General features: G+C 34.2%; 2 protein-coding genes across 4 annotated transcripts; one reads left to right on the forward strand and one right to left on the reverse strand.

Annotated features, from left to right (window-relative positions):
- Nucleotides 1-669: 669 nt before the first annotated feature.
- Nucleotides 670-9,110, reverse strand: LOC101260190 (phytyl ester synthase 2, chloroplastic). 2 transcript variants are annotated; one of them, XM_010317601.4, is made up of 14 exons: nucleotides 8,647-9,110; nucleotides 8,364-8,415; nucleotides 8,153-8,208; nucleotides 7,369-7,527; nucleotides 7,176-7,280; nucleotides 5,978-6,075; nucleotides 5,536-5,657; nucleotides 5,191-5,299; nucleotides 4,116-4,246; nucleotides 3,169-3,538; nucleotides 2,271-2,384; nucleotides 1,609-1,694; nucleotides 1,106-1,215; nucleotides 670-1,012 (listed from the first exon to the last, which is right to left on the reverse strand). In XM_010317601.4, the coding sequence occupies exons 1-14, from the start codon at nucleotides 8,990-8,992 to the stop codon at nucleotides 822-824; spliced, it is 2,049 nt and encodes a 682-aa protein (XP_010315903.1). In that variant the 5' UTR covers nucleotides 8,993-9,110; the 3' UTR covers nucleotides 670-821. The 2 variants fall into 2 exon arrangements, with proteins under 2 accessions (XP_010315903.1, XP_004231751.1); XM_004231703.5 differs by having other exon boundaries at nucleotides 5,978-6,084.
- A 5,103-nt stretch (nucleotides 9,111-14,213) lies between these two features.
- On the forward strand, nucleotides 14,214-17,116 carry LOC101259897 (uncharacterized). 2 transcript variants are annotated; one of them, XR_011215013.1, is made up of 5 exons: nucleotides 14,214-14,519; nucleotides 15,798-15,896; nucleotides 15,988-16,096; nucleotides 16,175-16,388; nucleotides 16,689-17,116. XR_011215013.1 is itself a non-coding variant. In XM_069294090.1 (5 exons), the coding sequence occupies exons 1-5, from the start codon at nucleotides 14,338-14,340 to the stop codon at nucleotides 16,797-16,799; spliced, it is 579 nt and encodes a 192-aa protein (XP_069150191.1). In that variant the 5' UTR covers nucleotides 14,214-14,337; the 3' UTR covers nucleotides 16,800-17,116. The 2 variants fall into 2 exon arrangements, 1 of the variants encoding a protein (XP_069150191.1); XM_069294090.1 differs by having other exon boundaries at nucleotides 16,175-16,252.
- Nucleotides 17,117-18,282: the final 1,166 nt, after the last annotated feature.

An 18,282-nucleotide genomic window follows, 5' to 3' on the forward strand; every position in this document is an offset into this window, starting at 1 on the left:
CGAGCATTAGATCTGAATGGTATTAGTCGCTCCGTTATACTACGTCTTATCTTAATTAATCCATGTACTACTCACCTTTAATTATATTAGTCTTGTTTGATTAACTCTTATTCTCTTATCGGCGGTACTACTTTAATCTTTTAAAATTGAATATTATTATTATTATAATACATTAACCAAATACATTGGTTACTATATGAAGAAATGTGATAAAGAGTGTTATTTATAGTTGCATGCATGCATGGTTGAGAAGGGAAGGGATGTTTGTTAGGAGCAGAGTTAACTAACTAGTTATGCTCTCAATTATGGCGCAGTGAAGTGAGTAAAAGAAGTAAGTGACCAGGTGGGTTTGGCTTGTCTTTATTCATTAATATTAATGCATGAGATGATCAAGTACCTAGGCTCTTAATTCATTCTCTGCATGCAGTGGATTTATTCTCCTCTGTCCCCTAGCCCAAACAAAGTAAACATTCTGTTGAGCTTCAAAACCAACCATTCCACAATCAAACAAGTATTATGTTGTTAACCACATCCCATATATATTTAGTTAATAACATTGCCATTAGACCTACTTCATAATTAATTACCTTACTATACTTGATGAAGGGACCACTTCTACCTAAACGTCTTTTGCCTAATCATTTTTGCTCTATTCTACTGAAACAAGTGTTTTAGGGCATTATCATTAAACTTAATATTACATTATACTATAGGTTTGGCCTACGCTGGTACCTTTTAACTAATACTGCGCTCTACACATTGATCAACTCGATCGCTGCAACAGTATTAAGTATTTTCTTTTGTTCTTCTTTTACATAATACTATAGATCAAAGGTGGGAACTTCAGAATCAAAGCCATGGCTAGCCTGGTAAGGCAGGCGGGCCATTATATTCCTATACGAATCACTCTCTCTTTTCTCCTTCAGGTAATCAATACATCTCTCAACCTCAGACTTCACTTCCAAGTATAATTCATGTGCTTTCTCCTTGCTTTTAAGTTCCTCCTTCCTCCCTGCAAAGCGCAAACAACAACTAAATTAAACCATATATATATATATATATATATATACGTCAAGAATACACTCAAATATACTTCACAAATTACCTGCTGTTTCAATTGGCTTGCCAAAGTAGAAGTAAAAACGGCCAGGAACTTTCGGAAGAATGATTGGAAGATGCACATCTTGGTTTGAAACCTCTCCTTCAGTGTCATATCTGTGTTCACATACAAGATACCATTCTTCTGTGAATTTAACTCTCACTCAACTAAATGGTTTGCAAAGTGAACCAAAATAATTAGGGGGGAAAAAGTAACTGGAAATAAGAGACTAGTAGAACCAACTCCTATCTTGGACAGACTACTGATGTAAAAAATAACTTATCCTCCTTATGTCACAAATCATTCCGTTCAACTTACACAGACATTAGTAGTAGTACCCTTTAGTTTTTTTAAAAAAAAAACATCAAACCACTCTTATATTTACTAAAAATATTATTAATCTTTTATATATTATTTACTGGAAAACATTTACCATGAAATATAACTTCTTCGCCATACCAAAAACACACACTAAGTCAGATAAACTAAGGAAAGAACAAATTCAATACCTTAACTTCTCCACCTCACCAGTTAACTCCTCTATGAGAGCCTTGAGATATGGAACCTTCATCATGTCATCATAATCAAGGAGCATCTGATTGAAAGATTGACGAGTGAACAAGAGGAAGAATTTGTGATACAAAAGTTGATATTTCCAATAAGGAAATCTATCTCAATGTTAATCACAGCAGATTCAGAAAACAGCTGGTGCATTATTGTATAATTGCTTCTTAAGGAAAGAGCTTTGGGGTAAAAGCAAAATTAAAAAGCATTTTCTCCATGCTCCAAATTGAGGGGATATCACCAGCCAAATAATGGCTAATTTTTCTACTTGCAAAAATTTCAAACCATCTGAACTGGATAACCTCAGCACTTGAAAAAGCCTAAATAATTCAGTTCAATTATTAAAACACTGTTATTGAACTGAAGCCACAAACTGTTCTGTCCCATCAAATCTGATCCATTCAGGTAAAACAATGAATTTCATCTTGTTGTCATATGTATTCAACATTCCTTTAAGCAATTGTTTTTATATTTATTAATGTATTTATGCATTCCCAAAAAAAAAAATCTCAACTTTTGTGGTGAAACTGATCCACCAGAATATATGTTGGTTGCATGTCCTGATTAAACACTTCCAAAAACAAAATATGTTAACTCGTGAAACTACCTGGCCAATATCATCTTCACCCACTGTACCAAAAGGTATAATTTTTGCTCCAAATCTAGCTGCCATCCTGACAAATTCAGACTGTTCTGGCCAGAACAATTTGTACTCCTCCCCCTGAATATAGAAGACTAAATTATTAGAAGAGCAGCACACTTTTATCTTCTGCTCACTGGCTAAATAATAACCTTATTCAACATTAAGAACTGCAAGGATTGCTGCTATACTGTTCCAAGTCAATCTCCCCATAATTGAGCAAACATCTTTCAGCAACTTATTTCAAATTTCAATACTTAACTTATGCCATATATAGATCTACACTTTGTATCAAGCTTTCCATACAACCACAGACAACAAATACATAGCATATTGAGAAATCAACAGGTTGTAAATTTCAATTTTGTTTCATCAATATGAGAATGGCCATTTAATTCAACATTTTGTGATGTGTTTGGACATACAACGTAAATTAGTACACATATTTGTAATATCTAACGCTTACGGATAAGAGATTCAATTTTCAAACAGCATTGTTAAATTTCCTATCATAATAAATATCTTCGGATATATGAACAAGATAAACTGCTTATACATATGACATTAATCAGACTAAAGTTGAGCCTAAGATACAAAATCAATTGATCTGGTGGACGGTGCAGTACAAATTTGTCCTTAGGTTTTGATGAAACAAAAGTTCAGTGGTCAACTCATTCATGTTTTACATGACTTTATGTTTCAAGTGGAGAAGAGAAAAATCACACAAGTTAATCACAAACTTTTTAAGAAATGCAACCCTTCGATTCTTAAAACAAAATATAGAATTTGACTGCATTGAAGTCGGTAAATGCAGAAATATTTTGAGAAGAGCGTTTATTAGCAAGATGCTTTAACTAGGTAATACCTTCCGATGAAGAGCTTCCCGCATACCCCCAGGATAAAGCAAGACATGGGATTTTGATGATAAAAGTTTATAAAAGTTAGTGGCTGACACGGGAACCGCACCCATAAATCGGTAATCATCATACATTGATAACACAGGCATTTTTCCCTCTCTTCGCTTCTTAAACATCAATGGATGTGCTATGCCTCGCAGGACAATCTGATGTTCATTCCACAAACGGGACACCAAAGGAACTAGTTCAAGTCCAAGCATCATGTGGTAACCAACAAGTAAGACTGGTCCTTCAGAAGGAATTCCAGTCAGACCCCGAACAATATTCCCATTCTCAAGAGTTGATATCATCACAGGATTGAAGGCAACTTCCATCCACCTGTGTTTTAATCAGTCACACAAGAAATAATGATCAAATAAACTTGCAGTATTTGTGTTTATATCAAATGAACTAAGTACACATAAATAGCAGAGCAGAAGAGTTGATTCACTACACCAATAAGAGCTTCTGATTAGCTTAACCCTAATTTAGTCCTAAGGTAGCATCTTATATAGAGAAGCAAGACCACCAAAAAATACATTGTCAGAATGGAACCTCCTAAACTAGATACCATATCTATGAACATAGAGCACATTGTAAATAACCAGGAAACAAATTATGCATCTCTACAATCCCCTACCGACTGGTTAGTGGTTAGTTTTGAGAATATAATTAAATAATACGTGTGTTTCTCTCTAACAGTTTAAGCTTTGAGATGAGATGGTCACACACTTCAATATGGCATTAGAGCAGACAGATTCCTCGAATAAAATATCAGCATCGGTCGTTATGAGTGGGTGTATTGAGAATATAATTAAGTAATACAAGTGTGTTCTCTCTAACACCTTAAGCTTTTAGATGAGATGGTCACACACTTCAATAGTCAGTGTGTTCCAACTAGAGCATGACAAAATACCTGTATGGTTGATACACACTGTCAAACTCAGAAGTGCTTGGTGGCACAAAATCTCTAACGAAATCAAGGTGTCTTCCACGTCGATAAAAATTGGCACCCATTATGACAGTTACCAAATTAAAGTCTGCTTCCTGCATAAAAACTTCAACTTCTCATATACCCCAGAAAAGATGAAAAGATGTTTTTGCATAAGTTTCGGTATGAATGCTATAAAAACTGGAGTAATATCTTTGTAGGAACCCGAAGTAACCAGTTTTACGTATGCAGAACTAAGAGCATACAGGTAGCCTATTGCAGGACTACGTGACCGATTGAATTATATATACACTGCCATGGGTACTAAATCTCTCTCTAGGAAGTAAGGCATGTAATATGCCACTGTGTGGCTTGTTATGGAATCATATTGACAGAGTAATTCTGTTGGAAAGCAACCGTTGCACTTTTATATTCAATCTTGTCAAAGATAAAAAGAAAGTAAAAAAGTGTTATATCAAGACTGTAGCTTACCTGATATCATAATCTACAGCAGATGATAGAAAATGAAAGCAAAAGCTATAGCTTGTATACAAACTGCATGGATGATTTCAAGTTGTAAGAGTGCAGTGAATATCCCAACGATCAAAAAATAAAATGAATGACAAGGACCTACATTTGCCACAGCAACTAGAAAGCACACAACTGCCAGCAAACTGAAAGTTCTATCATCTTACCTCACTATGCCCATAACAGATCCTTGAGGTCCCATCTCCTACTTCACTAATTCCCAAGCCTATTCAGTCACTAAGGGTTCTCAATTATTTTTTACTAAAATGCTCTTTCTTTTTCTTGTTTTCCTTTTTTTGTCATTGAATAAACCTCAACAGGACTTCAGACACAGAATTCTTGAAAAAATCTATCTAAATTGATGCATAGTCTAATCAAGACGTTCTCTGCTTTGTTTGTTGTTTGTTCACAAAGATTATTCTAAACAAAGAACTATTACCATTTGCATAAGCAGTTATGAATATGGTATAGAGCAAAAGTAATATTTAGAAAGTTAGAAAGAGGAATTGGGTCTGAAAAGAAGACAGCCTACCAGGAGAAGGGCATGCCCACTGTTATTAAATTTCCGGATTTCACAGTTTGGAAGCATCTTGTGAAGCTTCTCGGATTCCTCTGGGCTTGATATCAAGTGATCTTTTCCACTGCATAGCAATATAACTCTTAGTCCCACATAGTGGCAGTCGCAAAAGCTAACCTGAATTGGACATAGCTCAAAATGCTCGGAATAAGAAAAGAGTACAACAATTCTAGTTTACATTAACAAACTTCTTGTAAAGATGACAAGAGAGAGAAAATCAACTATCTATGCGGAAGGCGTAGGCATTAAAAATCTTTCATTAAATTTAACCGATGACTCACTGGAACTCTGAAAAATTACCTCGAGAGTACCAAAGTCTGAGATCTGACAGCATGGAGGCGAGAACTGACAAAAGATGCAGCTGATTTGAGAATCTTCAGCCTCCAAATAAGTGTTTCCACAGGTAAAACATCAGCCAGCACCTGCGACCTTTTTCATCATTTTCTTGCTCAAACTGACAACAAGAACAAACTCCAACTGAAAATATCAACTAATAATGTTTGTCTAAGTTTAAAGTCTTCAAAACTATTGAAGTGTCAAAGCTAGAGTGGGAAAGGAAGATATCAACATGGATAAACATGGTGACGAAAGGGAATCTTATCTATGCTAAGAAGATGCCATAAAAAGTATATTGATGAAATGTCCAAATGCAACAAATTCTTTTTAGGGTGACCAAGCTTTAAGATTAAGAGGGATAGCTTTCACAATTTAACCTTATGAGTTTAAGACTTTTGGACCTTACAGATAAGTAGGATGAAAATGCTACATCACCACGAAATAACTCTGCTACTGCTTGTTGCAAAGAGTGTCCACTGCCAGGAATTGCCACTGCCAACCTTGCTGGAACACCTAATCAATTTAACTCAATCACTTGTCAATTTTCATCTAAAAGTTAACCACAAAGTGAACTAAGTAAACCAATTTAAGCAAGAAGTATCCACTGAAGTTATTTAGTTCCAATCAACAACTACAAGTCAATCCCAAGCAAGTTGGTCAGCTATATCAATCAGAACAATTCATGTCACTCCATTTTGAGCACTTCACAGCCCAATATTAAGGAGGGATTTAGTACCAATAAACATGATAACTAAAACTAAAAGATGTAAATTTATCCATGCAAGTGTTAAAAGATCAAGTGTGAACATATGCATATACTTTATCAAGAGAAGTTTCAAATACATTTGGTAATAACAAGAAGAGGGTTTTGCTAGATCTATTGCTTTTTAAAGAATTATGCATACAGATAATAGAGCTGAATGATTTGTTCAATATCAGGATTAAGTTCTTCAAGTAATTGGTTTTGCTGGCTCAGCAGTCAAACTGTTCAAGTTGAGTAAAAGTTTGTGGTGCAAGTTAGAAACAAACAAGACCCAGATAAGTTGCTGCACAGTGCACACTTTGAACAAGTATGTTTTGTCTCAACAGATACACACGTCTTTAGGAGAAAGATACAATGTGAAGTATGAGATGTGTGATTATATATACTGAAGTAGATTGGGAAGTAAACATCTTAATTAGTGACTGGACAGCATGATTAGCATGTTTCCACCTACAATTCTAGTCAACAAGATTCTTATAAAAGATTCAGAAGAAAAATATTCCTGAAGGTAGGCTCATTCATCTATCAAACCAAACACTTCACATTTCATCTAGCATGGTAATCAAGGAGATGCAGGAAAAGCAACTCTTTTTGGAAGAACTGAAAAAATGAGTGTGAGAATATTTTTAAAAAGTTAACCTTTTCCGGAAAAATCATTCAAAAAAACAAACAGCTTTTATAAAAACACAAAACAAACTTAGTTTCTGGAAACTCCAAACAAATATTACCAAAGTATAAAACTAAGAGATGTTAGCAGTTATTAATATGCTAGTTTGGCAAGACAAAGTTCCATCTACTTAAACTATTATACTCATAAATCGGAGGATGAAGGTACAATAACCTGTCGTCACACTTAACAGTTTAACCATGCTTGGATGGAGTTGCTCAGGAATGACTTCGCACAACGTTATCAGATTTTCCAGCTGAGATTCACGTAGACGAGTGGCTGAGACACATCTTTGCAATAAGAACTATGAAATGATTCAAGCATTATAAATATCTCTCGTAAAATTATGATGACATGCTTTGTGAACCTGGGTTTGCCAAAATTAGTGCAAGATCAATATGAGGATTACGAGCAGCAACAGCAAGTGCAAGGCATCCCCCAAAAGATTCTCCAAGAAGATATATGGGACGTCTTGGAGCATGGTGATGCTCTGATCTAACAGTTGCTTCAACCAGGTACACCAGGTCTGAAGAAGAGTTAAGGGGAAGTATATCCCACTGTTACTTTCATTTCAAAAGATAAAAGGCAGCACACACACAAGTTTAGAAAGAAAAACTCCTTGATATGAACACAGGACAGATTTGTCTAGTAACATTGTTCAAACTTAAAAGTGGACACAAGTTAAATTACTCATTACAAAGAGAGGCGAAAAAGCAAAAAGCACAATATATCAGCGCAAGGACATTTCATGTTAATGTTAAAATAGTAACTGCATGGCTTTTCCAAGTGCACAGCTAGCTCAGTTGGCATTCTTGTACCATTTGTTAGGTGATTCATAATTATCTGATTCGCTGAATTTAAAAGGATCTTTTTCACAAATTACACAAGATCTGTACCTGTTATGCTATACTAAGAAAGAGAATTTCACTTTACTATATGATAATAGTAGTAATATATCCTCAGATCATCACTTCTGAATTTCCATGTGAAATAATAAAATGAGACAAAATTTAGGGACAAGAGCACTCACTACCATTTCCACTCTTCAAAATATTTTTATTCAGATGATGGGTTTCCAACTTTCCATATATTAAAATTCAAGCAAGCAATTTGCCTAAGAACACAACAGGGAGATGAGCAAGGAGAGAGACCTGAGAATGATGTTCGATCTGTAACTGGAACGTGGAGACACCATATATTGAAGATCCTTCACGTATGGGAAGCACCACCCGGAAAAACAAAAACAAAACTTGACAAGATATATTAGTCTAGTACAACGCAAACATCTTAAGGACAATAGTAGTGCTGAAAATCAAATATAAATTCTGACATTGTGCCGAAAAGATCAATTAACAAGCTTACTTTCCAAGTCTTTTGTGATGCTTTATAAGGCCAAGTCCAACACCATCAATCCCTGCAATGTTCCGAGTAAATAAGACCTAGTTTAATTAACTTATCAATGTATGAGCAGTTCATAAACGCTGATACAAAGAAGGTTATTAGTCCAGCGTGTGGTTGTGTGAATATTTGCACTATGGCTTTGTTCACGAACAATAAGTTATAAACTTTGCCATTACAGATTGCTTTTTCTGCTATAGTAAACGGAAAAATGAGTGAAGTTGTTGTTCCAATGAAATCACCTAACCTGGTAAGTAAAGCAATAGAGGGGAGTCTTTCAGAGGAGCAGCGCAGTCCAAGGGTGAAAACCAGCGTGGTGGCCCACCTTCGGATCCGGACGCAATCATATCCTTGCTCCATTTCATGAAATCTTTCATATTCAAAGTAGTTGTTTGCTCTAGCTCAGAGGAGTCAACTATGGACATCGGTACTGTTGGCGGTTGCTGGCCGATAGAGGCAGTTGATCTCCCAGTAGTTGCAGCTGTAGATGCAATTTTGAATCTTGCGGAGGTGATGCGGAGGCATGAGTTCCGACTTTGGAGAAGCGGCGAGACACCGGCCGCGGTGTAAGTGCCGGCGGATATAGCCTCCATGGACAAAAATCTATCAAAATGTCTTTCGCTTTTGCAATAGATGAAAAGAATGGTGGTTTAGGTGTGTTTGGTACGAGAAGGAAAACGTTTTTTAATTTTCCATGGAAAATGTTTTTCTCAAAAATAAGTGAATGAAAAATATTTTTTATTTTTATGAGAATAGAAAATAAGTGAATGAAAAATATTTTTTATTTTTAACAGAAAATAAAAAATTAATTTTAAATTTATATTTATTACTTCTATTTTTAAAAAAAAATTATTTAGGGGTATATATGATTCTTCTATCAAAGTTCAAGATATATTTTAATTTTTTTCATACATAAATTATTTTTTGACTTCTTTATTATAATTATTTGACTTTCTTATTCTTATTTTATTTTTTCCTTTCATTCCTTAGTTTAAAAAAATAAAATTTAATTGCGTATTGTAATTTTATTTCGTATTCGAAGAAAAAATTTGGTCATCTACAATAAGTTTTACAAGAATATTAGTGAAATATAAATAAATTTGATTATCAAAATAATAATTATAAATTAGTCATTGAAACAAAAAAAAAGTCAAAAAAAATATTTGGCGAGGAAGAATTATATTTTTTAGAAATAAATAATAAAAATTTGGATTAAATTTTTTTTTTCATTTCCGTTAGAGGAAAAGGGTATATGTGAGCCATTTATTTACAAGTAGGGATATATATAAGTCACTTTAATAACGAGAGGTATATCAGCTCTAAATAATAAAGTTGAGGGGTATATCAGACCTTTTTCCCAAAATTTAAATATTGGGGCTGGTAGGAGGTGGGTAGGGGAGCTGGCGGGGGGAAGAAGCCGGGGTAGGTGAAAAAATAATTTTTGAAGTTGAAAATATTTTTTAAAAATAAAATTAATTTTTTTTGGAGTTAGGGGAAGGGGGGCTGGAATGACGTGGGTAGGAGGGCTCGGGGAAGGAGGTAGGAGTTAAAAAATAAAAATATTCTCAAATTTTTGGGAGGGGGTGGGGGTGGGGGTGGCGGTGGTGTCTGAGTAGGGTGGGGTGGAGGTCAGGGATCGAGTGAAAAATAAAATTATGAAAATGAAACAAAAAAAAATGTAACTTGAAGTTGGAGGAGAGTTTTTGAAAAATGTTTTCCTTAATTTTTGAAAGGAAGTCATTTTCCTTAATTTTGAGAAAAATGAATTGATTTGGAAAATATTTTTGAAGACTTTTGTCCCAACCAAACATGAGAAAATTGAAACACATTTTCTAGAAAATGTTTTCCTTCGTACCAAACACACCCTTGCTCATTTTCCTTTTTCACTTTTATACTCCATTCACTTTTTCATTTTTTTTTGTTCATGAATAAAACCAAAATAATATCCAAAACAATTTGAATTTATCTTTAAAAAATCATTTTTACCTAATGTATGCAAATTGAGGTTATAGTATAATTTAGGATGGCGGTATGATTGGGGTGCTTGAGGCAGATTAAAAAAAACGGTTGATTACTCAAATAGGATTACTGCGACTGCTGGCACAGAGTTAGCCGATACTTATTCCCCAGACACCGTCATTGCTTCTTCTCCAAGAAAAGAAGTTCACGACTCGTGGGCCTTCTACCTCCACTCAGCATTGCTCCATCAAGCTTTCGCTCATTGCGAAAAATTCCCCACTGCTGCCTCCCGCAGGAGTCTGGGCCGTGTCTCAATCCCAGAGTGGCTAATCATCCTCTCGGACCAGCTACTAATGAATGGATGGTGGACCATTATATTTGTATAGGATTGTATTCTGGACACTCTTACTTATTCTTTTGTCATTTGGATCCCTAAATCCATCCAAATTCAATATTTTAAACACTTTTTTCGTTGTAGTATGGTGCATGTTGCACAAACACATATACATAGGTCAAAAAGAAAAAACAATAATATATGTATGATATTAAAAGAACATTAAAATTTAAAAGATAAATAAATGAAAAGAACAAAAAAAGGGGAGAGGGGAGTCATCTTCTTCAAACCCATTGCTTCCCCCCCACCCCCACCAAATCTAATTCATCCACTCTAATCGCTGCCTCTACCCCAATCAAATTCACCCACCATTTTCCTTGTTATTCTTCTTAACACCAATTGGAGTATCGAATACAGTTGATTTGAGAGAGTGGATGATGGATGAACTTGAGAATGAAAATCTTTGGAGGTGTGCACTTAAGTATTTAGTGAAGGAAATTGTTGGAATTGAGTTTTACAAGCCGAAATTGTTAGTTAAATACTTTTGTTGAGATAAGATTTGCTATCCAACCGTTATCATCGTAAAGACCAACAAAATCAAATCAACGAAAATACAATACAATCAACACACACAAAAAAAAGATGAGTAAATTGAAGAAAAAAATAAAAAAGAAGAAATTTGAAGAGAAAAAATCAAGAAAAGGACAAGAGAAAAGCTCAAATTTGTCCAACAAAAGGTAAAAATCTAATTTTTTAAGGTGTCTCACGCTCTAATTTTGTGTCTATCACACACTCCATGTGGAGTGTTTCTACATAGGATGTCATATCAAAAATTGTGTTTAAAATGATGTGTTTGGATGGTTTTAGGGGTTCAGATGACAAAAAATAAATAAAAGGGTCTAGAATACAAACAGATACAAGTACAAGTGTATACCAGATCATTTCACCTATAATTTATAAAGTAATAAAAAGTTTCAACTTGTAAATATTAAAATTCTAGCTCCCATTTTGGCCGGCCAAGTATGTAAAAGGCAGTCATTCATATGTTAATTGTTAATTAATGGTACAGGAAAAATCACGTCAGGAAGGATGGACAATATTAATATTATATTGCATGCCACATTACTTCTACCTTTAAAAATGCATATTGGAAAACAGTACTCTTGATTGAAGGCGCAACACATTGCCTCGCCATGACTGAATTAGCTTGTGTTTGGATGAGATACGATTTTAATGTTTTAATTTATATTTTATTTAGAAAGATCCATTATTTTGAATTTTATTAAAAAGACTCATACTTAACACTAACATAATATATGTATTCTCATTATTATTATTTGAAAGGATTCTATTGAAAAGTAATTAATTACTATTTTAAATGTTGGCTAATAAATTTATATCTCTGAAAGTTTGTAATTATAAATAGTTATTTATAAGAGAAATACATATTTATGTAATTTATCAATATAGTGCTTAAGGATGTTTTGATAACTTATTTATGAACTCTATAGTTTATTCATTTGATAAATATTGTATAAGAATTGGAGAAAATTGACCAAATTTCATGTCTAAAGAACTTCAAACCTCATAGTATTTAACTCTATAATAATTTTATGTAGCATATATAAACAGATCCACAAATTATAACAAAACAACAAATATGAATTTATTGAATTAATAATGAAACGAAGATGTTGACTATTTTACCCACACACAAATAAATATTAGATGTAGCTTTTGAGTATATGAAAAAAAAAACTATTTTATGTAAAGTATGTGAAAACACATTCTTACTCGAATAATAGATATTTAGCATATGAAAATAATATAAAATAAGTTATTCTTTTCAAATGAAAGAACACTAGGTAACCCTTCTAAATTTCACATTTGAAATGATCAATAATATTGCCAAGTTGTGTAGACGTGATCATAAAGTTTAAAGTCTTACATCTAATAAGAAATACTATAATAAATTGGTAAACATATATATGTTGGATTTAAAGTATCTGGTGAAAATGATGATGCGATTCAAACAAAGACAAAGTTCTCGTTGTGTACTCCATATTCATCTCTTGGGCGCGTAAATTGTTTGGGCCTAAGTTAGTAGGCTTATGCATTAAGAATGGTCCTATTAATGGCACATCTAGCCCAAGCAGAAATACAACAGATATACAAGAAATTTCAGATTTTGTTACATAGCATTGTAAGAAATATTTATAGTTGTATAGTTTGTTATTTATCGTCAGGGTAGGATCAAATGATTAGGTAACAGTTGTAGGTACTAGTCTATCCTTTTTTCTTTACACACTTATATAAATATATATATGCATCAATAAAGAATATACATTGGAGAATGCTCAAATCAACTCTCATTTCTTCAGTCTGTCTACATGGTATCAGAGCAGTAATTGGATCCTTTCTTCTATATTTTTTTTACATTTCTTCCTCTATTTCTGCTCTCTTCAATCAAGTGACTACTCCTACTGAAACAGTGTGTGTCACCAGGTCTTCCAGTGCAGTCATTGTTGTTTCTCCGGATAACAACAATTTTCTTCATCCTTCTAACTTACCAGGCATGAATCTGATAAATATTACCTTTGATAGACATGGTTATAGTGGGTGGAGAAGGTCTATCTTAATAACTTTATCAGCTAAGCACAAATTAGGGTTCATAAATGGTTCTTGTGCTCCTCCTACTAGTGATTCTCCCAACTTTCACTTTTGGACCAGATGCAATGATATGATCATTTCTTGGTTGTTGAATTCCCTCTCTAAAAATTTATAAAAATAAAAAAGAAATTTATTTTTCAATGTACCCCAGTAGATTTACAAATTAAGCATATGTTTCATTTATTTACCAAATAAAAATTAAAATCGGTTAAATCAATAGAAAAAAATATTATTATCGAGATACGAACTCGCGAAGCCAAGTATTTAGATGGTAAAATAAAAAAAAATATGGTTGAAAGTTGAAAATATGAAAAAAAAATGACATCTGAATTTGTATTCGTGAAACCACACTAACTTTGCGAAATGTTGACCCCTTAACCGCTGAACAAACCATTTGCTTATGCTAAGGGGTTCATCATTATGTATATATATGTAAATTAAAAAATTGATCATATTGCATATGTAGTTTTGTCAACATTTCATAATTTTTTTTTAAAAAAATTAATCTCAACTTGAAATAGGAAAGAACATAATTTGTCCATTAAACATAAGTTTTAGCCTTGGCCATAAACACAAAACTTATGGTAAATTATTGACTATTCTATAAGCAAAATATATAAAAGCTTTGCCTAGCAATTTTTTTGAAACATAGGCTATGTTTTTTTTTAAAAAAAAAAAATTGTTAAGAATGTGAAAATAATAATAAATCAAAAGCACTTTCTTTTAGGGAATTTGTGAAGTTAACCCAATGGGCCGAGTTAGAAGTTGGGCTTAATGCATGATAGTAATAGTAAAGAAAAAGAAAAAAAGTGGCCCATATCTGTCCAGTTTGGAGCAATGCACGTCACTGGACCAATGATATTTGAACGCGTGGTAGATCTCCCTATGTAATAGTGGTAATACTACACCACCAGCAGCTGAAAAGTCTTTGATCATATTTGAATCTGAATCTGTATCTGTATCTGTTAAGCAAGCATGGCGGATTGTGCGAGGAAGTTCCTTCTAGCTACCGTATTAGCTCTATTATGTTTCTCATGGACAATCGCAGCCTCCGACGGGCCATTTATTGTCGCACACAAGAAGGCCGCTCTTACTCGACTCAAATCCGACATCGAACGGATTTCCATCTCCATCGACATCTACAACGAAGGATCTGCGTATGCTTTTCTTACTCAGATCTCAACTTCCTTGTTTTCACTTTCCCTCCCTAAATCTGGATGTCGTTTTAATTACTTTAATATTAGGACCTGCAGTAATTAGCATTAATTGTTTGACGCCGTCTTTATCCTACCGGAGTATACTTTGCTCCTCAATTGATAAGGAAATCAAACTAATAAATCTCACTCTTCATTTTGTCCCATTTCCAAACAGCTTCTCTTGATCTGATTGTTTTATTTTGTTAATAAATGTAATTGTTTGAATTATCTGAAACATCCTTGGAAAAAGAGACAACAAATTGCAAAGTAATCTTGACAGGAATCCCTTTTTGACTTCACCTCCCATCCTCACTAATTTATCATTATATTTGTACATTCTATGTTTTGAAACAAATAATATTCAAAACCAAAAAAAGAAAAAACTTTATTTTCTTCTGAATGTGTTTATACATATAATTTTTGTAAAAAATGTTTCTGAAGGACAGTATCGTTTTAAAAGTCATAATGAGTAGTCTATAATTTTTTGATCTCATTGTTTTCTAAGACTAATTCCTGTATAGACAATGTTTAGAAAAAGTTATCCTATTTTTCTGAGTTTAATATCAATGGAATCGTGTATTCAAACTCTCCAGCCAGCACCTGTTTCAGATAACACTATGCACCTTAGTCTTTCTCCACCAGATCAATCTGTCAGGATTTAGATACAAATGGATGATATTGCTGAATGTGATCGGAGAGAAAAGGGCACCTTTTCCCTTTGATTGGTAAGAGGTGGATAAGGAATTGCCAAGTAAAGGGATTTGGAAACCCTCCTAGTCTGCTGTTTGAGTCCCTTGTGCTTGATGAGAAAGATTTCCTACAAGAAATTAAGAAAATACAGTCACCTTGCTGAAATTTGGTTGTTAAGTCTTGGGGGTAAAATAATAACCACTAGTGATATTTGTTGAAAATAGTATTTTCCTTCTAAATAATAATGTGTTCCTTACTTTCTTTTCATGTCATCAGCAATCTATCTCTCGGTACATTTCAAAATGATTCAAACCATGTGCTCATTTTTGAACCATGCGTGGGGTAGAATAATTCGTTGGCTTCAATGTGGTGAACAGTTAGGAATCTAAGAATCTCATTAGCTAATTAGAGAATGACTTTGCGAGATTCTTTTACCTTTTGTTGTGCAACCAACACGCTCTAAAGATTTCAGCCAGTTGCTTATGCATTATCATTTACTGATGGATGATAATGATGTGACTTTGACATGAAAAAGCTCTTTTTGTTCAGGACGGCATACGATGTGAGTCTTTATGATGATAACTGGTCTCAAGATGTATTTGAAATTGTCGCTGGTAACACATCCATGTCGTGGGAAAGGCTGGACGCGTGAGTCCTCTTAAAATTGGTGGCATCTGACTATTTAACTTCTTTATCTTGTCTCTTTTTCATGTTCGTTTATTTGTTTGTCTGATGTCAGTGGGGCTTCTCTCTCCCATTCCTTTGAGTTGGAAGCTAAGAAAAAAACAGTGTTTTATGGGGCACCAGCGGTCATAACATTCCGTATTCCCACTAAGGCTGCTCTACAGGTTTGACATTCTTGCTTATATGCTTCTACTTGGTATGCTTGATATGGATGGTGTTTATCAATAATATTCTCATTTTAGGAGGCATTCTCAACTCCAATCCTCCCTCTTGACATACTAGCTGATAGGCCCCCGGAGAAGAAGTTTGACTGGGTAAGCGCTCAAATACTAGTAGCTGCAGCTGCACAAACTACAGAACACATTTTTTTTTGCTAATTATAGTTTACTAAGAGATGAATTCCCTTTTTTTGCATGGACTGTCCAAATTCGTGGTGAATATTCATCACAGGCAAAGGTATGACATCTTTCCTACAATAATATTTAGCTTTGATAATGCTTACAGCTACGTAAGTTTACATAGAAATAACCCCTTACTAGGTCATCAATCAATATCTGATTTAGGAAAAAAACACATCTGAATTCAGAAAGAATCCGGGCTGCATGGATGGAAAAATTCATCTTATAAACATCTCCCTAAGTTCGACATTTTAAGTTGAATCTATAATTTCTGCATCGTACATGTCCCATGCTTGGTACTTAATTGAATTATAAAATTATGAGAATTAGGATCTCATTTATCACACCTTGTTTACAGAAATTGATGGCGAAATATGGTTCCTTGATTTCTGTGATCTCAATTGTGGTTCTATTTGTCTACCTGATTGCGAGCCCTTCAAAGTCCAATGCTGCGAAAAAGAAGCGCTGAATACAGATTAGCTGGCTTGCAACTTGGTCATTATTCAGGCAAGAATGCTTGGAACCTTCCAGCTTATTCTGTTTGTCCTTGTTAGTCAAACAGTTTATGTACCAGTTTTTAACTTTTACACTTGTAACAACATCCAAGCAGGTAATTAGACTGAGATGTTAGTCTTCGGCAGATCATTAAGCTAAGATTTTCACTTTTTATGAGAATTTTGTTCTGGGTTCCTTGAATACCTAAGTTATTGTTTTTTTGTAGTTTTCTTGCTTCTTGAGCATCAACAATTTCATTTTCTTAATACTTTCGATTGTGCCATTTCATTATTAAGAGGTGCGAAATATTTTGCTGGTCGGATGATGGATGACAAAGATGGCCAGGTCTAAAAGTAAGGTTGTAATAATTTTAGGATGCTTGTGTAATATTCTAGTTAACCAGCACTTGACCCTTGTGCACGGGTATACGGTATTACGTCTTCACGCTGATGGGTAAGTAGGTTTACATCCGTAAGGCATAGTACCTGATTTTTTTTAATGCCTTAAAAACATGATTTTAGAGAACTCCAAGGCACTCTAAAATTGTTCAATATGCTTCTATATGAAACGATAAGAATCATTCTTGTATGTGCTCAACGGTTGCCAAGATTGTTGACATAAAGAAAAAGTTCCGACGGTAGAGTAGAGAAACATATTTCCGTTACTCCTTCCTTACAAATGACAAAATTCACTGTCTTGCGAACCTTTCCACCCTTGAATTACAAGAGTGTCCATGTTGTTTGTAAGGCGAACGAGGGAACAGAATTAATCAATTACATGTATATGCATAAAAACAGACAATAATCAAGTATGATGGCCCTCCACCACAGGAATCAAAGACAATTATAGTAAAGAAAAAGCTGTAACGAATTACCCAATCGATGATATGGTGGGTGCTGGAGCCTGTAAAAGAATGAGACGATGACTTGTAAATGGAAAAACGTCTGAACAAAATTAGGTGTGCGATGCAAGTACATCTTCTCCATATTGAGCCTTGGCACCTCCAGTGCCAGTGCTCCAAACATCACTTGGCAGGATTACATACAATGGGTTCATTGTTTCCTACTTGCTCATGTTACCAAAAGGGCTATCAAGTTTGTTGCACCCATTCAACACAAATAACATACTTTCTCGTAATCACATGTTGCAGTTTTGGGTTCGCAATGGAACAGTCTAAATTCTTTGACACATCTATCAGTGAGTGCTTACAGCATTAGTCATCTGCTACAACAGTGATTTAAGCACTTAGCCTTCTTCATAGGAAGCCCCTTAATTCCTGCAACTCTTTTTTAATTCCTGCAACTTTTAACAAGCAGAAAATTGAGGTAGAGTTGCAAAGAGCATTCTTTAGTTTATAGTGACAATTATAAACGCTATGCTTTTACAGTTACTAAGTTAATCATCTTTATTTGCCCATAAGTAGTAGACCCTCGCCCTAAATTTGTTTTAACTTTAAA

The sequence above is a fragment of the Solanum lycopersicum genome, chromosome 2 (assembly GCF_036512215.1).
Source record: "Solanum lycopersicum chromosome 2, SLM_r2.1".
Taxonomy (NCBI): Eukaryota; Viridiplantae; Streptophyta; class Magnoliopsida; order Solanales; family Solanaceae; genus Solanum; species Solanum lycopersicum.

Excerpts from the sequence above, each read along its gene's own strand:
- LOC101260190 (XM_004231703.5), bottom strand. The coding sequence starts at position 8,992 with ATGGAGGCTATATCCGCCGGCACTTACACCGCGGCCGGTGTCTCGCCG. Across the intron at positions 8,209-8,363 it reads CATCACAAAAGACTTGGAAA|GATCTTCAATATATGGTGTC; the intron begins GTAAGCTTGTTA and ends CCATACGTGAAG. Across the intron at positions 5,658-5,977 it reads CATTTTCATCCTACTTATCT|GTGCTGGCTGATGTTTTACC; the intron begins GTAAGGTCCAAA and ends AAAAGGTCGCAG.
- LOC101259897 (XM_069294090.1), top strand. The coding sequence starts at position 14,338 with ATGGCGGATTGTGCGAGGAAGTTCCTTCTAGCTACCGTATTAGCTCTA. Across the intron at positions 14,520-15,797 it reads ATCTACAACGAAGGATCTGC|GACGGCATACGATGTGAGTC; the intron begins GTATGCTTTTCT and ends CTTTTTGTTCAG. Across the intron at positions 15,897-15,987 it reads TCGTGGGAAAGGCTGGACGC|TGGGGCTTCTCTCTCCCATT; the intron begins GTGAGTCCTCTT and ends GTCTGATGTCAG.